This window comes from Schistocerca serialis, chromosome 1, assembly GCF_023864345.2.
Source record: "Schistocerca serialis cubense isolate TAMUIC-IGC-003099 chromosome 1, iqSchSeri2.2, whole genome shotgun sequence".
Classification (NCBI taxonomy): domain Eukaryota; kingdom Metazoa; phylum Arthropoda; class Insecta; order Orthoptera; family Acrididae; genus Schistocerca; species Schistocerca serialis.
The window spans coordinates 36,925,536-36,948,167 of record NC_064638.1 but is presented as its reverse complement, the minus strand read 5'-3'; the positions used below and the strand labels follow the sequence as shown (position 1 = coordinate 36,948,167).

Here is a 22,632-nt window from a genome sequence, read left to right as displayed (position 1 = left end):
CGCAAATTTTGCTTGCATTAGCTTGTTATTTATTCACTGCCTAGTTATTACATGTTTGTCTGTTTGTTGTATCTGCTCGTAACCGGCAACACATCGTCCGTAATTTGCGAGCAGTCTGTACTCGGGGCCGGTTTTCCTTGCGCCACTCTATATTATTTCCCTGCGATCAGCCACACAAGGCTACGGTTGGCTAAACTGAGAGGTTCTGCAGAATCACAGAAATCACTTCTAAAAGTGTGTAACAATTCTGTAATGAATAAAAACTCTATACTCCAGGGGGGAGGCAAGTGCCCCCTCTTGGTGCCCTCCATTCTCCAGTCACCTACACTACTAGCTTTCAGCTTTTCATAAGAACCATATACCAAGCACAAATGAACGGTGAACGAGTAAAAATGAACGGTTCCCAAAAAAGAACGTTCAGCAGTGAAATAGTTCCCAAGGATGAACGAGTTTGCCCATCTCTAACCGGCACGCATTCCCGCTCGGGAAGTAGCGAACTAGACCGCGCGGCTATCGTGGCGGGCTATATATCACTTACTGTGATTGGGATTTAATTCCGTTTGTGGTATGTTGTCCACGTACTGGAAGTTGAGAGCCCACGGTGTGGCAGTGGTTTCGTAAATGGTAGGCAAGAAGGGGTAATCAAAGTGGTATCATCGGGGACGGAGAATATGTCCGGGAGAGAGGAGGCAAAGTGGACAGTTTTGTTCAGGTTGTCAGGTAAGGGATGGTTATTGTGGAGGAGCGGGTAGTAGGGATGGTACGACTGCCATTGAGCTGGTGGAATGTTTTTCAGTCTGGTGCAAGTATGGTATCAGCCCCGGCGTTTTTTAGCGGCGAGTAAATTTCTGATGTGTCTCCGTATTTGCCGGTGCCGTGTGAGAGTAAAGGCGGGGTGTAAGCGACAGGACTCTCGGGAGTAGTAGGCCCCGATAGCTGCCTCCCGCGTTCGCCGGAACTGGAGACGGGAAGAGTTGCAAACTGTGGCCGGCTGGTTGCGGGCCCACCCCAGCGGCGCTAGGTAGGCGGTAGGCGGCGGCGTGTCTGGCGCGCGTGGCGCCACGTATCGACTGGCGGGTGAATCAGCGGCAGCAGCCAGCTGTGGGGCAGGCAGGCAGGCAGGCAAGCCGCCGCTGAGGCTCAGTGCCGCCGCGTCTGGTAGCGCACGCGGCCGACGGCGACGGCGACGGCGCGAATCGATGCCAGTGGGCTGCTGCCATGTTCTGCCCCAGCCGCCTCGGGTCGCCGCGACGCTACCAGCGCGTCCACGACGACGCCGACAGCGACGTCGCCACCAGGTACGGCACCGCAGGCCGAGCACGTGTCTGTTGTGTGTCTGCCGGCTGCGAGGGCTGGCCGACACACTTTGTCAGCCGTTTCAGCTCTCCGCTTGGCACTAGGCGTTTCGATCTCACACCCTCGTCGTCAGGCGCCTTTAATTTTACGTGCACCGCGTGGCCGTTTTTGTTTTCGAGTGCCACTCGACTTCGAACAGTGTCGTTCTTTCAAGTGAATGAAAATGTTTGCTGCAACAGTCATCACGTGCACGAAATTTAAAAGCTCCTAATGGTGGAGATGAGAGCATAACTTCCCAACTTGCAGAGCTAACACCAGTTATCACAGCGTTTACATACGTCGAACAATTATCTTAGACTGGCGGTAATATATCACACGTGCTTATTTTTTTATACTGATTTTGCATTCGTTGTGCTCCGAGTTTTAGGGCAAATCGTTGTGCAACGCAAAATGCTTTGAAACTAAACAAACTAAACCTCCCGACGCCTATCTTCACTCGTTACTATTTATATTCGCAACAGAAAGGATCCAGAACTTGCTTTGATTATTCAGGGTGTGTGTGTGTGTTTTTTTTTTTCTTCATACTTATCGCTAGCAGACACAATGAAGTATATTACAAAAAAAAAAAAGTTGTTAGTGGTTTTACTAAATTTGACGCCAGTACATCTAAGCTCAGAGCAACACTTTCCTGGGACCTTAAACGAGATGTCAAGTCAAGGAATTGATTGTAATAGCCGGCCGGGGTGGCAGAGCGGTTCCAGGCGCTACAGTCTGGAACCGCGCTACCGCTACGGTCGCAGGTTCGACTCCTGCCTCGGGCATGGATCTGTGTGATGTCCTTAGGTTGGTTAGGTTTAAGTAGTTCTAAGTTCTAGTGGACTGATGACCTCAGAAGTTAAGTGCCATAGTACTCATAGCCATTTTTTGAGTATAATATGCATCGTTACGTTCCTCTTCCAATATAGTAATTACGGGTGTTAACAATGTGAAATGAGGGCCATTGTTTCTGCAGTGTGTTCGTGTGTACAGTAATTGACCGGAACACTTAGCCGTCCTGCCGATTTCGTATTCTTAATGTCGCATTCAAATAAAACGCGACTCGAGCATTGTAACCGAAGTATCTATCAGCGACCTTTTTTGCGTGCCTTCTCGCACGTGTTGGCTTTAGATACTGCGAGTAGCAGTGCACGCAGAGGAGTTTACAAACAATTCCTCCGCCAGTATACACTCGGGTCACGCAATATCGAACAGGAGAGAAGCCCAATCCGAGTGCCGTAAGCCCCCGTGTCAACAGCGTCTCCCGGTATTTGGAGCATTGAGCGGCGGTTCCGTGGCGCGTTCTGGCGGAAATGGCGGTCACCAGCCGTCACGTGCTTCTCCTCTGGCGAACCCTCTCTGCGCGTACAGGCATTTGAGTTATGTCATATTGTTGGCTTATCGTTTGTTATTGCTCTGACTGCTGAAGTTACGTGTGTGTGTGCACATTGTGCTGCAGTGGTGCGCTAGCAGGTACTTTGCTGTCGGAGCGGGAGCTTAGCGGCCCGTGGGCGGAGAGGTCAGTGGTGTAAGAGCGCAGACTCTGCAGGAGAGCAACTGGACGAGAACTCGAACGCTCCTGACACCCGCAACAAATACTTTAGATAACTCTCGGAAAACCTGAAGAGGATTCGGCGATGGTATCTATTATGACTTGTCCCGGTCATTATCACGTAGACTGAGGGAGGAATGACTCCCTACGGGAGCGAAATGTCGATTCCTAGATGCCTCACGTAACATTGGTTCTTGAGACTTTGGAAGTAAGCGTTTATCTTCAAGCGCCTCCTAACCTAGATTTTCTACACGTCTGGGACACACTCTTGTGATCTAAACAAATCCTTTACCATTCGTGCTGCCTTTAATTATCTACGTTTAACGTTGCTTTTAGTCTGTTTCGTATCGCACGCACGCACATGCGCGCGCACACTTGAACACTTCTCTAGCACTGGTCGCACAAATACTTTGTAAGCAATCTCCTTTGGAAACTGATACCATTTTCGCAGTATTCTACCAATTAACCTGATCTACATACGGTTGAGCATATGTGACCACTACAAACTTTTGTATATTGTCGGTTAACTATCGAATTTAAATGTTTCAGCAAACAATTTCATACAGACTAATCTACTTTATGATTGCACTTAGTCATTTAAAGAGTTCGAGTTTTTGTTAGCGAAGCGTAAAATCAGCTCCAGAAATCGGCGAGCCCTGAGCGCGAAGAGAATATACTCCTTAGGTATAATTAATATTATCAGTTGAGAGTACTTTTTTGATATTCGACCCGTTCTTGAAAGACGCAGCGTATCCTATAATTACATTAACTTGTGGAGACATCACTGACGTACTGTTCAGGTGTTATCGTAAAACATTTTACAGAAACAATTTTTTTTCCTATCGAGTTGAGCCTCTAAGGACAATATCATTTTAGTGTCTAGGTCTTGTTCTTTTTCCAGCTTTGACTTCCTGCCAGTATCTTCTGAGCCCACCAAGAAGTGCTTGTCTGTGTTCTTCGGATAATGGTCCTCTCCGTCTTTTGGACGTTGAAACCATTTTAAAACCTTGGTAGTTGTTCACCAATCTTCTAAATTTGTGCCTGCCAGGAATCTCTCTCTCTGAGATACCAATCTGCCTAATATCTTTTACAGAAACAATATTTATTCAGATTTTTTATTTTAGAAACAGTACTGCAGAAAAGTGTACAGCGAGTTAAAAACACTTTAGCTGCTCTGTAATCGCTGGTAACGCTAGACTGGGAGTTAAAACTACTGCCTATTGGTCTATAGTGTGCGTGTTTCGCAAACGGTAGATTTTCTAGCAGTATCAGAGCGGATTTTAGCTTCTTGTGAAGTTTCGGTAAAATTCAGTGCTTTACCTCTAATATCTACTTTTTCGTAAATATTCTAGATGTCTTTTTTTTCTTCATGGAAAAGTGTTTTGCTCATTTCACATGAAATTTCGTGATCAGTGTTAATAGCATCGAGGAGAAAATCCTAAACAGTTGGGTTGTTGAACGAAACCCAACAGTGGGGAGTGTCAAAAAGCGTGTTGCCAACGAGCCATATTCCTCGATAAACCAGTTGCGACATGTTCTCGTGTCGTGACAGGGTGTATAAAACTGCCACTCCGCAGAGCACGAACGTGTACTTCTCGTTTACCGATTTGTCCGCTGGTTGGTGCATCAGTTGGCAAAGCAATAGAAATCCGGCGTCATAAGCTGACTTGGATTCACGCTCAAAAAATTCAACATTTCAGTGAATTAATGTATTAGACTTACACATTGACGAATAGATTATACTAACGTGGTCATCAAGAGACACATTATTTGGCTGTTTGATGAGTTCTCAGTGAAGATCCGTCTTCCAAGATGAAAAGGAACAACAAATAACGAAGGCCCAACATGCGACCACAGTACCTTCAGGTACGAAACTGTGACAGACCATCGCTCTGAGGGGCACTGCTTACCCCAAGTTTCTGCGTCTTGGACTTTGAAAGAGTCCGAAGTTGAAGGAAAGTTCTTATAAAGCAGCATGATAACGCACTAACTCGCACAGCCGCCTCAACTCATACAGGATAGGTGAGTGTTCTGTGGACAAGACTGTTCTGGGAAGACTTCTTGTTCCCAAATACGAAGTAAAAGATTTTGGGGACAGCGCTTTCCTTCCAGTAAAGGAGTACTCCATTGTGTTGATGTCAAGCAGAGTGTAGTCAGCAGTGGCGGAGTCGTACAGTATGTCAAAACAAGGAAATAACGCCAGTCAAGGTTAGGGTTGGCTCACCGAGGAGGAGGAGGAGGAGGAGGAGGAGGAAATTATAGAAGTGAGAGGCCGCATGGCTGTAGGCAGTGAGCACCTACAGGAAACGAGCTTTTGACGATTCGCCGATAACAGCAGAGTTCGTCGAAAGTCAGCAGGATTAGAGTTGAATCGTTTGTGGAGTAGAAAGTGCACTACCAGATGCCTGTAATACCCACGAAAACAAAAAGAAAGGTAAGGTAATGGTGTATGTGTAGCTGGTTGACATGTTGGGTGGCTACATCTTGAAGTTGGACAAGATACACTTGAAGAGCTGAACGAATTTTGCTCTCAGAAATACAATTGATGGCAGCAAGAGAGATGTAATAGCAATAGTTAGGCAAGGCGAAAGTCTTTCTGTAAAATTTTCATGGAAAAGCTATGTTTTGCACGCAGCTCCCTGTGGGTGCGAAACAAGGACATCATGAAAGACGGAAATGAAACTATTAAAGCCTTTAAAAATCTGAGATTCATTGGAAGAATCCTAAGGAAATGCAATCTGAAAACGAAGCAGGTTACAGTACAGTTGTTCGCCCACTGCTTGAATACTGCCCACCGGTGTGGGATCCGTACCAGATAGGGTTGATAGAAGAGATAGAGAAGATCCAACGGAGAGCAGCGCGCTTCGTTACAGGATCACTTAGTAACTGCGAAAGCGTTACGGAGATGATAGATAAACTCCAGTGGAAGACTCTGCAGGAGAGACGCTTAGTAGCTCGGTACGGGCTTTTGTTGAAGTTTCATGAACATACCTTCACCGAGGAGTCAAGCAGTATATTGCTCCCTCCTACGTATATCTCGCGAAGAGACCATGTGAATAAAATCAGAGAGATTACAGCCCACACAGCGGCATACCGACAATCTTTCTTTCCACAAACAACACGAGACTGGAATAGAAGGGAGAACCGATAGAGGTACTCACCGTGAGGTGGCTTGCGGAGTATGGATGTAGATGTAGAATGTACTGGAGAATGTTGAAAAACCGAGGGATCGTTCGAGTTAGGAGAAAGGACGTCCTGGAAGGATCCCACGATCGAAAAAAATCATGCCTAATGAAAAAACACAACTCATCTAAGAGAGTGGGCGCACACGACGACACTAGTCGTAACTGGAAACTGTATTTGAATTGGTAGTGGAAGACAAGAATCATTGGAGCAGGCGTAGATGAGACGTGAGCACGCGAGACAGAGGGTCGATGACGTGAGGCGCAGTACTTAAACTGAGATGAAGATGGTGGCGATCAAGCAACGGGAACGGAGGGGAAAGACGCGTCCAACGAAACGTGGTGGAGATGGCCGAAACATCATTCTAGTGATTTGTGTGCCGAAACGGGTTCGCAGGTGGTTCCAACAAATAGAGTAAAATTATTCGTGGGGAACGATCCGAAAAGATTGTACCCTGATGTTGAATAAGTTCATCGATTAATTCCGCTAAGCAGTTTCGGGATAGTCACGATCCCTGCACTCTTTGTGCGCGAAACACAAGGGAAAAATTACTCCGAAGATTCACTACTAAAACCAGTCTTGACTCGCGAGAAAGTGTTATTCACCGATTCAAATCCAATGATTATTTCGCTGTAGCTGTTTGTCTACATTAAGAAAGCTTTCGAGACTCGACTGCTGGGCTGGAAAACTTATGCCGACAATCTTCACAGAGACAAAGCAGCACAACTCTTCATTGATGCATATCTGAAACTACGCCAGAACAAACGACTTTGATTGGCTTCGGTAAGTACAGGTGGCTGACAATCACCACCTGCGAGCCGGTGGGTCGCCGCTGTGATATCAGCGCACTCCTTACCCGTCAGGCGTGCATTCATTAAATAGCACCACTCGCCTACAAAAACTGGAAACTGACTAAACAGAATCCCAATCCCTCGAATGGGAATGCACTGTGTAGTTTGATTAGACGTTCTGTATTGAATAACTAGCTCTGTAGATAGCAAAGGACCATTAACCAGCGACTGCTGAGATGTTAAACAGTAACATACCCAGGCCACCACAGGTGACAACAGGACTTTTCTCCTGGACACGCATCAGCTGCCAGCAGGCTACCAGATTTCGCAAGCGGCAAGATGATCCACGAGACTGAGTTAACATTCAGGCTTTTCTACCCACCTCCTGTAGGAACAGAAACCCAGACATTTCCATCGATAATTTTCTGCTCCTGCTACCGGTACGCCCTGGAAAGCTGCACTTCCTGCCACGACTTTTCTAAAGTTTGTTTACAACAGGTGCCATTCTGGCAGAGCCACTACACCATGAACAGTCATGGTAGGCTCTGGCTGCAGACAACTTTTGACAGGTCAGGGAAAGACCGATCGAACGTCTCCAGGTTGGTTAAAGTCACCTTCTGCCGGATGCCGGAAACCGAGCCTGGCGTCACGAACAGCCAAGAGGAAGGCAACACGGCGAGGCGAGAAATACCATTACGGAATGACATAAGGCGTTTGCTACGGAAACTTAGTTGCATAGAATGTACCGTGCAGACGTTCCACAAGGCAGCGCGAAGCGATGAAAGTGTTGTAGCAGTGCACGTCACTTCTGTGTGTCCACGAAACTCGAGTTGTCCCTACGGATACGGACATTGTGCCTATATATATAATCACTTGTAGCGAAGTTACATACAGCATAGTATAGTTGAAATAAAAGCGTGCCAGAATACGGGAACACTGGTGCGCGCAGACGGTAACGTGCGAGTCGTCCCCTTCGCTGGCTGCGGCGCGCCGGTCCAGTTGGGGCAGCCGGTTTCACTCTCGCGCGCAGAGTTCCGGCGCGATTCGCGCCGCTGGCTGCTTTCCGCGGAAACGGCTCTGCATCACCACCGTGACAAACCGGATCCCACTCCACTCCACTCCACTCCACTACCACGGCCTCCCCGCCGCCAGGTGAAAACTGCGACGGGCGCTGCTCGCTCAGCACCAGCTGCGCCCGTGTGACACATCCACTCCCGCGAGGCTAGAATCGTCTGAACACGGATCGTGCATCGGAACGTCAACGTTGCGCGTGCCGAGTTCGTGACGGCATGACGTAGAAGCAGCACGTTGCTCAGTCTTTCCGAACGTGCCCAGCAATATCTGGTACGTCAGATATTCTGAACGTAGATCTGAACGTAGACCCATGAAATGGAAGAACGTCGCCTCTCTACAGTACACAGATGGAAGACGCTTTCACTTGCAACCCATATTTGGTGGATATTATATACACATGGCGGTAATATCGCGTACGCAAGGTATAAAACGACAGTGCGTTGGCGGAGCAGTCTTTTGTACTCAGGTGGTGCATGTGGAAAGGTTTCTGATGTCATTGTGGTCTCACGGCCGGGATTAACAGACTTTGAACGTGGAAAGGTAGTTGGAGCTACACACACGGGACATTGTTTCTAAAATCGCTTGGGAAATCAATATTTCGAGATACACAGTGTCAAGAGCGCCCCGAGAATACCAAATTTCTGGCATTACCTCTCACCGCAGACAACGCACTGGCCGACGGTCGTCACTTAACGAGCGAGAGCGGCGGCGGTTGCATAGAGCTATCAGTGCTAACAGACAAGAAACACTGCGTGAAATAACCACAGAAATCAATGTGGGACGTGCGACGAACGTATCCGTTAGGACACTGCGGTGACATTTGGCGTTAATGGGCTATGGCAGCAGACGACCGACTCGGTTGCCTTTGCTAAGAGCACGATATCACCTGAAGTGCCTCTCCTGGGCTCGTGACCATATAAGTTAGAGCCTAGACGAGTGGAAAACCTTGGTCTGATCAGATGACTTCCTATTTCAGGAGATAAGAGCTGACGGTAGGATTTGAGTGTAGCGCAGACCCCACGAAACCATGGACTCAAGTTGTCAGCAAGGTACTGTGCAAGCTGCTGGTGGTGGTCCCATAATGGTGTGAGCAGTGTTTACATGGAATGGACTTGGTGCTCTAGTCCAACTGAACCGACCATAGACTGGAAATGGTTGTGTTCGGCTACTTGGGGACCATTTGCAGCCATTCATTGACTTCATGTTCCCAAACAACGGTGTCATGTCACCAGGGCACAGTTGTTCGCGATTGGTTTGAAGAACGTTCTGGAACGAACGATTTGGCCGCACAGATCGCCCGACACGAATCCCGTAGAACATTTATGGGGCGTAATCCGGAGGTAATTTCGTACACAAACTCCTGCATTGACACCACTGTCGCAGTTATGAACGGCTCAATATTTCTTCAGGGTACATCGAACGACTTGTTGAGTCCATGCCACATCGAGACGCTGCACTACGCCGAAAAAAAAGGAGGTCCGAGACGAAATTAGCAGGTACGCAATGACTTTTCACCACAGTGTATACATTCCGTTTCTAAAAAATCCCGAAAAATTGATCATCTCTCGAAAACCCGTCTTAAATTGTACGGTATTTTGTAATAAAATATCGCGAAACAACATATTGTTAGTTAAAAACTTATTGTATCTTGCGCATTATGAAAGCATGCCGTTTAGAGTCAATGGCGCATTGAGGATCCCTCTTCGTACAACCTGCTATAATTACAGGTCATTTAATAACATCTCTACGATCAATGCGCACAGAGGATGTTAATATGGAATGTATATTCGTATATCATTGTGGCCGGAGTAGCATAATCAGTAGAGACGCATGTTAGAAATGTAAACATGGGTTGCTGATTCGCAGACCGACTGTATCCAAATACTTTTACTAACTTTCGCGTTTTCCAATATGTTTTGATGCTTTCTGTTTAGTTTAATAAAAGAATATTCTATAATATTCGCTATTATGTAACTAAAAGTGCCCTCTTTGTCAGAAGTCAGTTTGTTTGACTGTCTTTACCTGCAAGACAGCTTGCACTACTTCCAGTAAAGTGTTCTGCACTTTCTTGTTTCAGGGTTTATATTTCACATAACGTAAAGATTCTGCTACTGAATAGAAATAGTGGTCAAGTAAGAATCACCTAAGAGCGTTACCAAAACGTGAGAATGATGAAATAATGTTTTATCTTCTGATTCAAATGGCTCTGAGCACTATGGGACTTAACTTCTGAGGTCATCAGTCCCCTAGAACTTAGAACTACGTAAACCTAACTAACCTAAGGCCACCTCACACATCCATGCCCGAGGCAGGATTCGAACCTCCGACCGTAGCGGTCGCGCGGTTCCGGACTGAAGCGCCTAGAATCGCTCGGCCACACACCGGCCGGCTTGTGAACAGTCTTCACACGTGACGGATTGCCGAAATCTTTCATGTGATTTCGAACACCTACCACGTCACCATGCGAGCCTCGCCATGATTATTTAGAGCTGATATATGTAAAGGATCCATTTATTGTGCTTCGTTATTAGGCATGCTCGTTTGCGGATGAAAAAAATGTAACAACGGATTAGACAGTGCATTTTTCAATTAATACGGCAGACCTTCGGGAATGGAGCTTAACAAAAGCTTAAGTAACGTTTATTTAACACATTATTGCTCTATATCCGTTCCTAGCCGGCAAGAACTGTAGTTGGTGCGAGATTTGCGGTGGATCTTCTAGAGGTTAGAAGATGAGGCAGCTCTGATCTCAGAGGACTCCCCGGTGTTGAGGGGCTGTCGGCCCCGTCACCAACGTGCCTGGCAAGGCGGACGCAGTGCTCGTCTCGCGAGCAGCACACTCAGGGCGAGCAGAGGCCCGTCGTTTGCGGAAGAGCGGCTCGTGTCGGTGTGGCTTCATTTACGCCGCTGCTTATTGGCTTGGCGTGGAATGGAACTGCGGTTCAGCGACAAGCCAATGGCTTCCCAAGTCCACGCTACCCACCACTGTGGTGCGACGTCAGTTGTGGACTAGCAGCTTGCGTTTCAGGAAAAACAGCTCCACTGCCTAATTGCAAAGATATTCCAATACCTAGGGACTCTTCCATTTTTGATTTGCCAGGAGCACGGTACATCAGTTGCTCATCATGTGTCTCACATACAGCCTTCTGCGCAATATCGTGTTGTTGCGTAGTGAGAGATTTTTCACATTTTAGTTCCACCCAGAAGAAGCAGGTCTTGGGACTTCTTGTCGAAACGGCTCCTTAAAGTTGTTTCTTGAGGCCTGCTGTACCAGACGCAGCCATATTGACACTGATGTTTGTCACAGTTCTGTTTCAATTGATCGCACCTACAGTTCAAAACCATTATTTCTTTTAGTGACATCCGCGATAATTTTAGTTTTAGTGCCCGACGGATAGAAATTAAAGTTTCAAACAAAACATCCTGTACACATTCATTGAGTAATGTCTGCTCGTTGCACTTGGTGTTTGGAGAGTTTTTTACTGCTTAAATCTCAGCGGACAGTCTTACAACATTATACAAGTGTTGTTGAATTTTTTGCTCATTTCCACGAAGTGTTGCGTGTTTCTCGTAACAAATATTAGATAAAAATTACTGTTAGTTGTAAAGACGACTTGTTTTAAGTATGTTAACGCTTACCTGCCCGACGGGAGCTAAAAGTTCCCTCCACTTCCTCGAGTCATAAAACAGCGTTGAGTTGAACTCGTGCGCAGATCTCCTGTCGGAAAGCCTGTGTGCCTCTGCTGTAGCACAGGAAACTCTGTAGCTGCGATAGTTGAATGTCTCTACCGACGTAGGATAGTAAAAGACACTGTCGTACCCATGCAGGTATAATAGGGGGAGTTGTCATAACGTCACAAACTTGAAGTTGACGTCCGCCACGTTAGCAGAGCCAAACATTAGCATCTGGTGGAAGTGTTTTGATAAAAAAAAAAAGAAAAAATCAGATTGCATCATTTACAGGTGTACAAATCGTTCTGATTATAGTCCGAAGTGTAAAGCAATCACTTTTCATTCGTAAGTGGAGTCGTGAAAGCGAATTTTTTTATACTAATGACTTTTCGTTGCGCTGTTCACTTTTAATGTACCTGTTTTATTTCTGTCATCTGACTTTAGATTTCCTGTCATTACAACTCGTAAGAGCGCTCTGGTTGAAGGCTGTGCATAGCAAAATGTGTTCTCAGCATTTTCGGAGTAGACGGAACGTCAGTTTCGTCATTCCGTCTTAAGAAAAAGGCTGGATTATGAAAGCAGCCTTTTCATATTAGATTCTTCTTGATTATTCGAAACGTATAGCAAAACAAAGTTACAATAGCGAAGCGATATGCGTCATATTATTAGGTCAAGTTGGCACTTAAAAGCAGAAAATCGTTTGACAATGCCTCCGTGTTGCTATATTACCCACAAAAGCCCTGTAACATTTACTATTTAAAACAGCACTTGCCTGCACAAGACAGAAATTAAGAGCAAGAGCAGGCTGGCCAAACAGGCTACGCGGAAACCGCTTCTGGAGATGGGCATCTCTGAACCTGACCTGCGCTCTGACTTGGGCCGTAGGGTGACATGGAGATGGAGATGGAATGGAGATGGAATGGTATAACAGTACCCAGAACAAACAGCGTGTCATTAAGGAGACTACGAATGTGCGGGCCTCTAGCCGGGAATCAGTTGTCCTCTGCCGGCTCCGCATCGGCCACGGTTTGGCGACCCACGGTTACCTCCTGCCCCGTGGAGACCCGCCCGAGTGTCGGTGCGGCGCTCGGTAGACAGTGGCCCACATTCTGCTGCACTGTCCCACTTTGACTGCCCAGCGGCGAAATCTTGGGTTACCGGACTTGTTGCCGCTAATTTTATCTGACAACGCCTCACCGGATGATTTAGTTTTACCTTTTATTTGTGAGGGTGGGTTTTATCATTTGGTCTAAGTTTTAGCGCATGCCCTTTGTCCCTTTGTGTGTCAGCAGCTCGTGGTCTCGCGGTCGCGTTCTCGCTTTCCGAGCACGGGGTCCCGGGTTCGATTCCCGGCGGGGTCAGGGATTTTCACCTGCCTCGAGATGACTGGGTGTTTGTGTTGTCCTCATCATTTCATCATCAATCCTGAAAGTGGCGAGTTTGGACTGAGCAAACGTTGGGACTTTGTACGGGCGCTGATGAACGCGCAGTTGAGCGCCCCACAAACCATACGTCATCATTGTCCTCCCCAGTGCTTCTAGGGTGGAGGTTTTCATGTGTTGGAGAGTGGCTGGCTTCTCCTTTTTTATTCCCATGGTCAGCCAGCCATGGTAATTTGCTTTGTTGTTTTAATCTCTTCATCCCGTTTATTGCGTTTCTGTCGTTTTCTTGTCCCCTTTTGTCCATTTACATGTTTGTTGCCGTTCCTCGTTTTAATTTTTCCTTTTATTCCGTTTTGAGTTGTCAGCTTCGTTTATTTTATTCCCACACTTGAGGCATTGTTTTATTCGGGACAAGGGACTGATGACCTCGTAGTTTGGTCCCTTTCCCCCTGTTTTAATCTAACCAACCAATCTACTCACCTGGAGATGGCCGGACGTCTCTGGGCCGAAATGTCGTGGGAGAAGGTCGACGGGATCCGGCTGCACGCCCGGAAATTATTAGAAGATGCAATTATATGCCGATGGCACAGTCCCAGTTGCGTTTTGTACACAAAAGACAAAACTATATGTATTGCTGTGAACTACTCCGTTTTTAGTACCTTTCGTAATATTCTCCTGAAATATTAAATCCGTTGGTACAGTTTTTTATGGTTTGCGGGTGGGAAGCTAATGTTGTTTGTTTGTGGTGTGCCTCAGTCCACCGAACATATTATGAGATAGCTGAATTGATTTTTATGCGTCTGTACACTATATTAACATGTCTTATAAAAGCAACCAACTACTCAGTTCATGTGATTTTTGGAACATTTTGTCTCTTGTCATTGGTGCTATCGAACATTTTGGTCATGGGATTTCTGCGGTGCAGTTAACCATCAGCTGTTGGAAGTTTTGAACTGAGATATATTCGAAATGGAAATGAAAATCGATGATGATGTCAAGTTAAGAACAACAGGCTAAACGTGCGTTCATGTACCGGGTGATCAAAAAGTCAGTATAAATTTGAAAACTTAATAAACCATGGAACAATGTAGATAGAGGTAAAAATTGACACACCTGCTTGGAATGACATGGGGTTTTATTAGGACAAAAAAAAACAAAGTTCACAAAATGTCCGACAGATGGCGCTGGACAGCAAAACGTCAGTGACTGCGCATGACAATCGTGTATAAAAGCAGCTGTATGAGAGAGAGAATGAGATGCGCCAGCAGTCACAGCACGTTGACGTTACCTGAAAAGGCGCTTTCAGTGAAGCTGTATTATCAGAATGGGGAATGTGCCAGTTCAGCACTACGATCCTATCGCCATAGGAAGGGGATTCGAACGGGTAAAGCTCCGTTGACAAATGCAGCTGTGGCGAGAATGATTTCGAAGTTCGAAGCCACGGGTTGTTTCAACGCTAGACCCCATAGTCGCCGACCGAGCACAGGGCGTAATGCTGCTGAGACAGTTCAGGAAGAAATGGAGACTGTAGCGGGTTCGTCTATGCACGGGGTAGTCAGCGCTCGTGCAGTCGCACGTCGCACAGACATTCCATAGACTACTGTTTGGTTGGCACCTAGGCGTACCCTCCGATGCTATCCGTACAAAATCCATCGGCATCACGAACTGTTACCTGGCGATTTAGTGAAGCGGAGGGCATTTGCGGTGTGGGCGTTTCAAAAGATGGCGGAAGATGACGATTGGTTGAGTAACGTGTTGTGGACCCACGAAGCTCATTTCACGCTCCGAGGGTCTGTCACCGCCAACAACTGCAGAATTCGGGCTACCGAAAATCCTAGAACTGTCGTGGAAACTCCATTGCACGACGAGAAAGTCACCGTATGGGTTGGATTTTGCACATCTACCGTTATAGGGCCTTTTTTCTTAGAGGAAATGCGTGATTCTGGTTTTGTAACTGCTACAGTGACGGGTGAGAGGTAGGCCGATATGTTACAGAAGCGCATCATCCCCAGCCTGGCTGATAAACACCTGCTGGAACGTACGATGTTTATGCAGGATGGCGCTCCACCCCATATTTGGTAGACGCGTGTAAGATCTCTTGCGCGCGTCGTTTGGTGATGATCGTGTGCTCAGCCGCCACTTTCGTCATGCTTGGCCTCCCAGGTCCCCAGACCTCAGTCCGTGCAACTATTGGCTTTGGGGTTACGTGAAGTCGCAAGTGTATCGTGATCAACCGACATCTCTACGGATGCTGAAAGACAACATCCGACGCCAATGCCTCACCATAACTCTGGACATGCTTTACAGTGCTGTTCACAACATTATCCCTCGACTACAACTATTGTTGAGGAATGATGGTGGACATATTGAGCATTTCCTGTAAAGAACACCATCTTTGCTTTGTCTTACTTTGTTATGCTAATTATTGCTATTCTGATCAGATGAAGCGCCATCTGTCGGACATTTTTTGAACTTTAGTATTTTTTTGGTTCTAATAAAATCCCATGTCATTCCAAGCATGTGTGCCAATTTGTACCTCTCTGTCTACATTATTCCGTGATTTATTCAATTTTCAAATTTATACTGACTTTTTGATCACCCGGTACTTAAGGTAAGAATATGGCAGTTGTTTCCAAAAATTTGCATATCGTTTATATTGTGAAATGTGGCGTTAGTACATCAACGCCAGACTTCAGCTAAAAGTGTTAAACGACTCATCGTGTAGCTGATAATTGTTATGTACGCAGCGTATTTAATTTGTCAATCATTTTTTACAGTTGGCGCTGCTTTGGTTAGATTTTTGCGTGTCACTAAATATATCTCCCTTTGATAAATGGGATTTCGTAACCCCCTTTGTGGCCGGGAGGCCAATCCAGCGCACGGTTGGATGCTGCGTCCTTTCGATCTGCTACTAAGTGTCTTTTAAGGAAAGACAAGGGAAAAAAAGTTTCAAATGGCTCTGAGCACTATGGGACTTAACTTCTGAGGTCATCAGTCCCCTAGACTTAGAACTACTTAAACCTAACTAACCTAAGGACATAACACACATCCATGCCCGAGGCAGGATTCGAACTTGCGACCGTAGCGGTCGCGTGGTACCAGACTGTAGCACCTAGAACCGCTCGGCCACTCCGGCCGGCAAGGAAAGACATGTTGCGTTATAATAGACTGTGGCAGTAATAAATAACAGGCGAAAATGTGCCGCTATAAGAAGGCTGTTGCGTCTAAAAATAGCGTCCTGGACAGGTGTGATCCCCGGTAGAGCGCAGTGTGTCCTGTTCCAAGTGCAAGGTGGTTGGCCGGCTGGCTGGCTGGCTGGCTGGCTGGTGGAGTGGATGCTTAGAGGCGGCCGCCTCCCCGGTTCCGCCGCTGAGGGTTTCCCCCGGCCGTATTGGCCGTGGCGCTTTTTTAAATGATACATGAGCTACCAGCCCGCGGACTCGTGACGCACGAAGGCGAAAATCGATGTCTCGCTCGCTCCCCGAGGGAAATGACACGAAGGTGCGTGGCGTGCAGTCTAGGGCTGCGCCGTCAGGGGCTGTTAGCCCGCGCGCCGGAGAGCCCTGTTTACGGAAGTCTTGCAGGCCGGAAATAACACGGAGCAGGTCTGAAGAGGTGGTCCGCTACGTGGCGGTAGAGAGAGCGCTAGCCGAGACGCGAAGAGTACACTGAAATCGGCAGCCGCGTCGTCGGAGGAATGTCGTAGCGTGCGGCGGAAGTGATTTAGGGCAACCACGAAAAAATTTGTAAGTTGTGATGATCGGTCGGGAATGTGTGCACGAGCCAAGCAAGAACTGTAGAAAACGAAGGCATTCTAATCGTCCTTATTGACACAGAGAAAGTTTTAATGTACTGGAGTGGATACGGTGTTATAAAGGCATTTGTAAGCTTAGTCTGATAAATTGCGTCGTTTGTCTAATCTGAGCTGTGTCTCAACGTGACTGATATGCTGACTGCCACATGCGTAAGATATAGCCATTACAGTGGGCAAGGGAACTTATTGTTTGCGTGTTGAGGCATTCCGTATCTTTGTTGCGTGGTGTTTCGTTTACTGTGAGGCGCCACCTCCCCAAACACTCCTCTCCCCAAAGTGCCTATTCCAGACTGTAAGACTGACTTCTGAGACACCTCCCCGCATGAACCGCTGAACTTGTCTTCCTTCCATTCTCGCAACAGGATGCAGTAGAGACGTGGAATAAAATGCAGCGAGAGTATTATCCGCCATTCAGTTTTAAGTGACATTTCACTTGAGTGTCTCTGAATATACGTTTCCCATTAAGCATTGTTTCCTACCCTACATTATAACCCACCAGAACACACTAATCAAGCATCAAGCCTCGTGTGTTGGACGCTGGATGTCTGCTTGAACGTCTTGACGTGTGTAGTGAGTGGGTATGCATTCACCGTCGCCACTGCCCTTCGTTTCAGTGTTACTGAAAGAAATTGGGTTTGAGAATAGGTGGGATTTTCCAAACTGTATTGGCGCTATGGATGGGAAACATAGTCATACAGGTTCCCAAGAAAGAAGGCAGTGTGTACTTCACTTATAAAGGGAACCACAGTAGTGTGCTACTGGCACTGATTGGACCTGACTACAGAGTTATATACTTCGATGTGGGCATTAATGGTAGAATATCTTATGGAGTGTTCAATAATTGTAGACTGTCAGAATGTCTCGAGTCTAATGCTTTGAATGTACCAGTTCCTCGAAATTTAGCTGGGAGAACTGTACAGATACCTTACGTCATTGTTGCTGCTGATGCATTTGCTCTAAATAATTATATTACAAAGCCCTACCCTTCTAGAGGCCAACCAGTGCAAAATCGTGTGTTTAACTATCGGCTCTCTAGAGCAAGAAATACGTCTGAAAACTTTTTTGGGCTTTATGCACACGTTTTCGAATATTACGAACGCAAATTCTTCTAAACCCAGAGAAATCGACGCAAATTGTCAAAGCTATTTGTGCTCTTCACAACTTTTTACTCACAGAAGAGAGTAGAAATTCCGTTTATGCCCCACGTGGCACATTTGATTCTCAAGATTTACAGACCCAAGGAGAATGGCGCAAAGACATATGGACAGAAACGAATATACCGCTGGAACCAATAAACATACGCAATTGGCCACAGATGTCCAAGGAAGTCAGAAATGAATTCGCAAACTACTTTGTTTCACTAGAAGGGGAAGTAGCCTGGCAATAGAGACGCCTTTAAATTTCAATTGATTTCTGATGAGAGTGTAAACATAAATATATCTGCAATAAAAGTAATAAATACCTTATGCAGAACATTAAATTTGTTTCACTTACGATATTATCTTCGGTTTCTTTTGGTGTGTAGGAACGAAACATAAAATTCATGGAATCAAAGAACAGCCATTTATTTTTTTGTTAGTCGTTTGAACTTTGTCCACTTTTTCTTTTCTTCGATTTATTAGTTCTTAATTATACTGCGTACGCAAATTGTGGATTTTTTCCGAATTTTTGGCTCTGTAGTGTCGAATTCTGACGCAATAATTTCCAATGCGTCTTGTTTTTTTAACCGATTTTTAAAGTTCATGTGTTGTGTTTCCCACAACACGGGAAAACACTCCACTCGCTGAATAAGTCATTGTGTTTTTTCCCTCGTCCACACGAACTTCAAGAGTGACATTTCGTACTGTATACACTTCTGCAAGTTCCGAAAAAACTTCCTGCAACTGGCAAGTCCAGCAAGTAATTGCAGCAAGCTATGGAGAACCGTTTACACTAGCTTGCGGAAGCTACTTCTCCAAGTCGACGAAACTTGAGGAAGTCGTCCGCAGCTCGTGGTCGTGCGGTAGCGTTCGCGCTTCCCGCGCCCGGGGGTCCCGGGTTCAATTCCCGGCGGGGTCAGGGATTTTCTCTGCCTCGTGATGACTGGGTGTTGTGTGATGTCCTTAGGTTAGTTAGGTTTAAGTAGTTCTAAGTTCTAGGGGACTGATGACCATAGATGTTAAGTCCCATAGTGGTCAGAGCCATTTGAACCATTTGAGGAAGTCAGCTTGCTGCAGGTGTTTCCACATGCAAAGAACTTGCAGAAGTAGCTTCTGCAAGCAACTTGCGGAAGTTTACTTGCTAGTGGACACGCACCGTTACGAAATTACTGCACTCGAACGGTTCGACTTCTTGCCTGTTTAACTATTAGCGTGTCCTACTTCGTTCTACGCGCCGAGTTTTGCTTTTTTATCACACGATAATTGTTTTCCGCGTGGCATTGTCACCGTCGTGGTTTACGTACACAATAAGCGGTGTCACTAATGGTGTCTGTTTCGTATCTGCAAGAAACAACGTACGCACACACTAACACCGCGCAGAGCTGACTGACTTTATATAGAGTTCCACGCTCTACCACTTAAATCGTTGCTGTCACAGGTTTGAATCCTGCCTCGGGCATGGATGTGTGTGATGTGCTTAGGTTAGTTAGGTTCAAGTAGTTCTAAGTTCTAGGGGACTGATGACCTCAGATGTTAAGTCCCAGCCGGCCGCGGTGGTCTAGCGGTTCTAGGCGCTGAGTCCGGAGCCGCGCGACTGCTACGGTCGCAGGTTCGAATCCTGCTTTGGGCATGGATGTGTGTGATGTCCTTAGGTTAGTTAGGTTTAAGTAGTTCTAAGTTCTAGGGGACTGATGACCATCGATGTTAAGTCCCATAGTGCTCAGAGCCATTTGAACCACTTAAATCGTTCGTCTCTTGTTACATACTGTACTACAAATGCGATACCATTTGACTGCATTTGTCAGTATACTGGATCTCATACTGTTGCGTATACACTGTGCACAACTTTCCCAACCGACAGTGTCAATTTTCCTACAAACGACAATGCCTTTATACTGACTTCCGCTACTGTATGGGCGTTAAGAGCGGTAATCAGCAAAGGAACCGACCCTCGCCCCCCTCCCCCCCTCCCGATGCTCGATCGTGAATCCCACTGGGGAGGTGGCCGCCATCAAAGAGTAGTCATAAAGTAGAGATCCAGCGGTGCGAAGTCGCTGAGTCGTCAGCTTGCGCTCCGCAGCTGAGACGGTCGCCTGCTGCTACTGGAGGCCAAGTCCCCGGTATATGACCGGTCACTCTGCAGTCATCTCCACCTCGAAGTCACCAGCTGATGGAGACAGTGCTGTCCGGCGCCACATGCAGTCCGCGGTGTGGTCGGGTACAGAGAATGCCGGCGAGCATCTGAGAACATGTGAGGCTGAGGGTCTGATGTAGGACGTATTTATGAGCGTGCGCTGGCCCAGCACTTCTGCAACAGCAGCACCCCATCCCCGGAAGATACAAAGTGCTGTGGCGACCGGGTGTCGCCATTGGGTGGCGATGGCTTCATTGGTTCACAACTTCTCGTGTGTAGTCGGCTCTTGTAGGAGCCTGGCCGGAGCTGCCGTCTTGCCTACATTTACCCTTAAGAGGCGCTGACTTGCTGCTTCTGCTTCCTCACCTTCCCGAATGAGAGCTCTTCGCTCTGAACACACCTTCTCGTAGAAATGTGTCTCGGCTGTAGGCCGACGGTAGCTTCCCTCTGTGCGATATTTTGCTCAGCGTCGCAGGAGCCGCTCGTCGCGTACGATGTCTTGGCGCAACAATGCTCCCGGTGCAGCAGCTGTGATATTGCACATAGTGCTAATCTTGTACTACTAGTGTGGTGGCTAAGTACGTTGCCCATATGTGTAAAGCCGAGCTTGCCCAATCTGTGTTTGTTTCTGTTGACAATATCTGGCCGCGCGGGATTAGCCGAGCGGTCTAAGGCGCTGCAGTCGTGGACTGTGCGGCTGGTCCCGGCGGAGGTTCGAGTCCTCTCTCGGGCATCGGTGTGTGTGTGTGTGTGTGTGTGTGTGTGTGTGTGTGTGTGTGTGTGTGTGTGTGTGTCCTTACGATAATTTAGGTTAAGTAGTGTCTAAGCTTAGGGACTGATGACCTTAGCAGTTAAGTCCCATAAGATTTCACACACGTTTGACAATAACTGTCGATTATATTTTTAAACTCGGTTCCAGTAAAATTTAGCCTGTTCTCATGTTGTTGTTGTTGTGGTCTTCAGTCCTGAGACTGGTTTGATGCAGCTCTCCATGCTACTCTATCCTGTGCAAGCTTTTTCATCTCCCAGTACCTACTGCAACCTACATCCTTCTGAATCTGCTTAGTGTATTCATCTCTTGGTCTCCCTCTACGATTTTTACCCTCCACGCTGCCCTCCAATACTAAATTGGTGATCCCTTGATGCCTCAGAACATGTCCTACCAACCGATCCCTTCTTCTGGTCAAGTTGTGCCACAAACTTCTCTTCTCCCCAATCCTATTCAATACTTCCTCATTAGTTACGTGATCTACCCATCTAATCTTCAGCATTCTTCTGTAGCACCACATTCCGAAAGCTTCTATTCTCTTCTTGTCCAAACTATTTATCGTCCATGTTTCACTTCCATACATGGCTACACTCCATACGAATACTTTCAGAAATGACGTCCTGACACTTAAATCAATACTGGATGTTAACAAATTTCTCTTCTTCAGAAACGCTTTCCTTGCCATTGCCAGCCTACATTTTATATCCTCTCTACTTCGACCATCATCAGTTATTTTGCTCCCCAAATAGCAAAACTCCTTTACTACTTTAAGTGCCTCATTTCCTAATCTAATTCCCTCAGCATCACCCGACTTAATTAGACTACATTCCATTATCCTTGTTTTGCTTTTGTTGATGTTCATCTTATATCCTCCTTTCAAGACACTGTCCATTCCATTCAACTGCTCTTCCAAGTCCTTTGCTGTCTCTGACAGAATTACAATGTCATCGGCGAACCTCAAGGTTTTTATTTCTTCTCCATGAATTTTAATACCTACTCCGAATTTTTCTTTTGTTTCCTTTACTGCTTGCTCAATATACAGATTGAACAACATCGGGGAGAGGCTACAACCCTGTCTTACTCCCTTCCCAACCACTGCTTCCCTTTCATGTCCCTCGACTCTTATAACTGCCATCTGGTTTCTGTACAAATTGTAAATAGTCTTTCGCTCCCTGTATTTTACCCCTGCCACCTTTAGAATTTGAAAGAGAGTATTCCAGTCAACATTGTCAAAAGCTTTCTGTAAGTCTACAAATGCTAGAAACGTAGGTTTGCCTTTCCTTAATCTTTCTTCTAAGATAAGTCGTAAGGTCAGTATTGCCTCACGTGTTCCAGTGTTTCTACGGAATCCAAACTGATCTTCCCCGAGGTTGGCTTCTACTAGTTTTTCCATTCGTCTGTAAAGAATTCGTGTTAGTATTTTGCAGCTGTGACTTATTAAGCTGATAGTTCGGTAATTTTCACATCTGTCAACACCTGCTTTCTTTGGGATTGGAATTATTATATTCTTCTTGAAGTCTGAGGGTATTTCGCCTGTTTCATACATCTTGCTCACCAGATGGTAGAGTTTTGTCAGGACTGGCTCTCCCATGGCCGTCAGTAGTTCCAATGGAATATTGTCTACTCCGGGGGCCTTGTTTCGACTCAGGTCTTTCAGTGCTCTGTCAAACTCTTCACGCAGTATCGTATCTCCCATTTCATCTTCATCTACATCCTCTTCCATTTCCATAATATTGTCCTCAAGTACATCGCCCTTGTATAGACCCTCTATATACTCCTTCCACCTTTCT

At 46.4% G+C, this 22,632-nt stretch overlaps 1 protein-coding gene across 3 annotated transcripts in view; it reads left to right on the top strand.

Moving 5' to 3' along the window:
- The window catches only part of LOC126461319 (phosphofurin acidic cluster sorting protein 2), a 722,007-nt gene that overhangs the window by 475,553 nt on the left and 223,822 nt on the right, over window positions 1-22,632 (top strand). The window contains exon 1 of one of the 3 annotated variants that reach the window (XM_050095988.1): window positions 1,161-1,298. The exons of the other annotated variants lie outside the window; for them this stretch is intronic. Coding sequence (XP_049951945.1) covers window positions 1,219-1,298 — 80 coding nt within the window. The 5' untranslated portion in view covers window positions 1,161-1,218. Of the gene's footprint in view, window positions 1-1,160; window positions 1,299-22,632 lie in introns of those variants that run through there. 3 annotated transcript variants of the gene reach the window in all.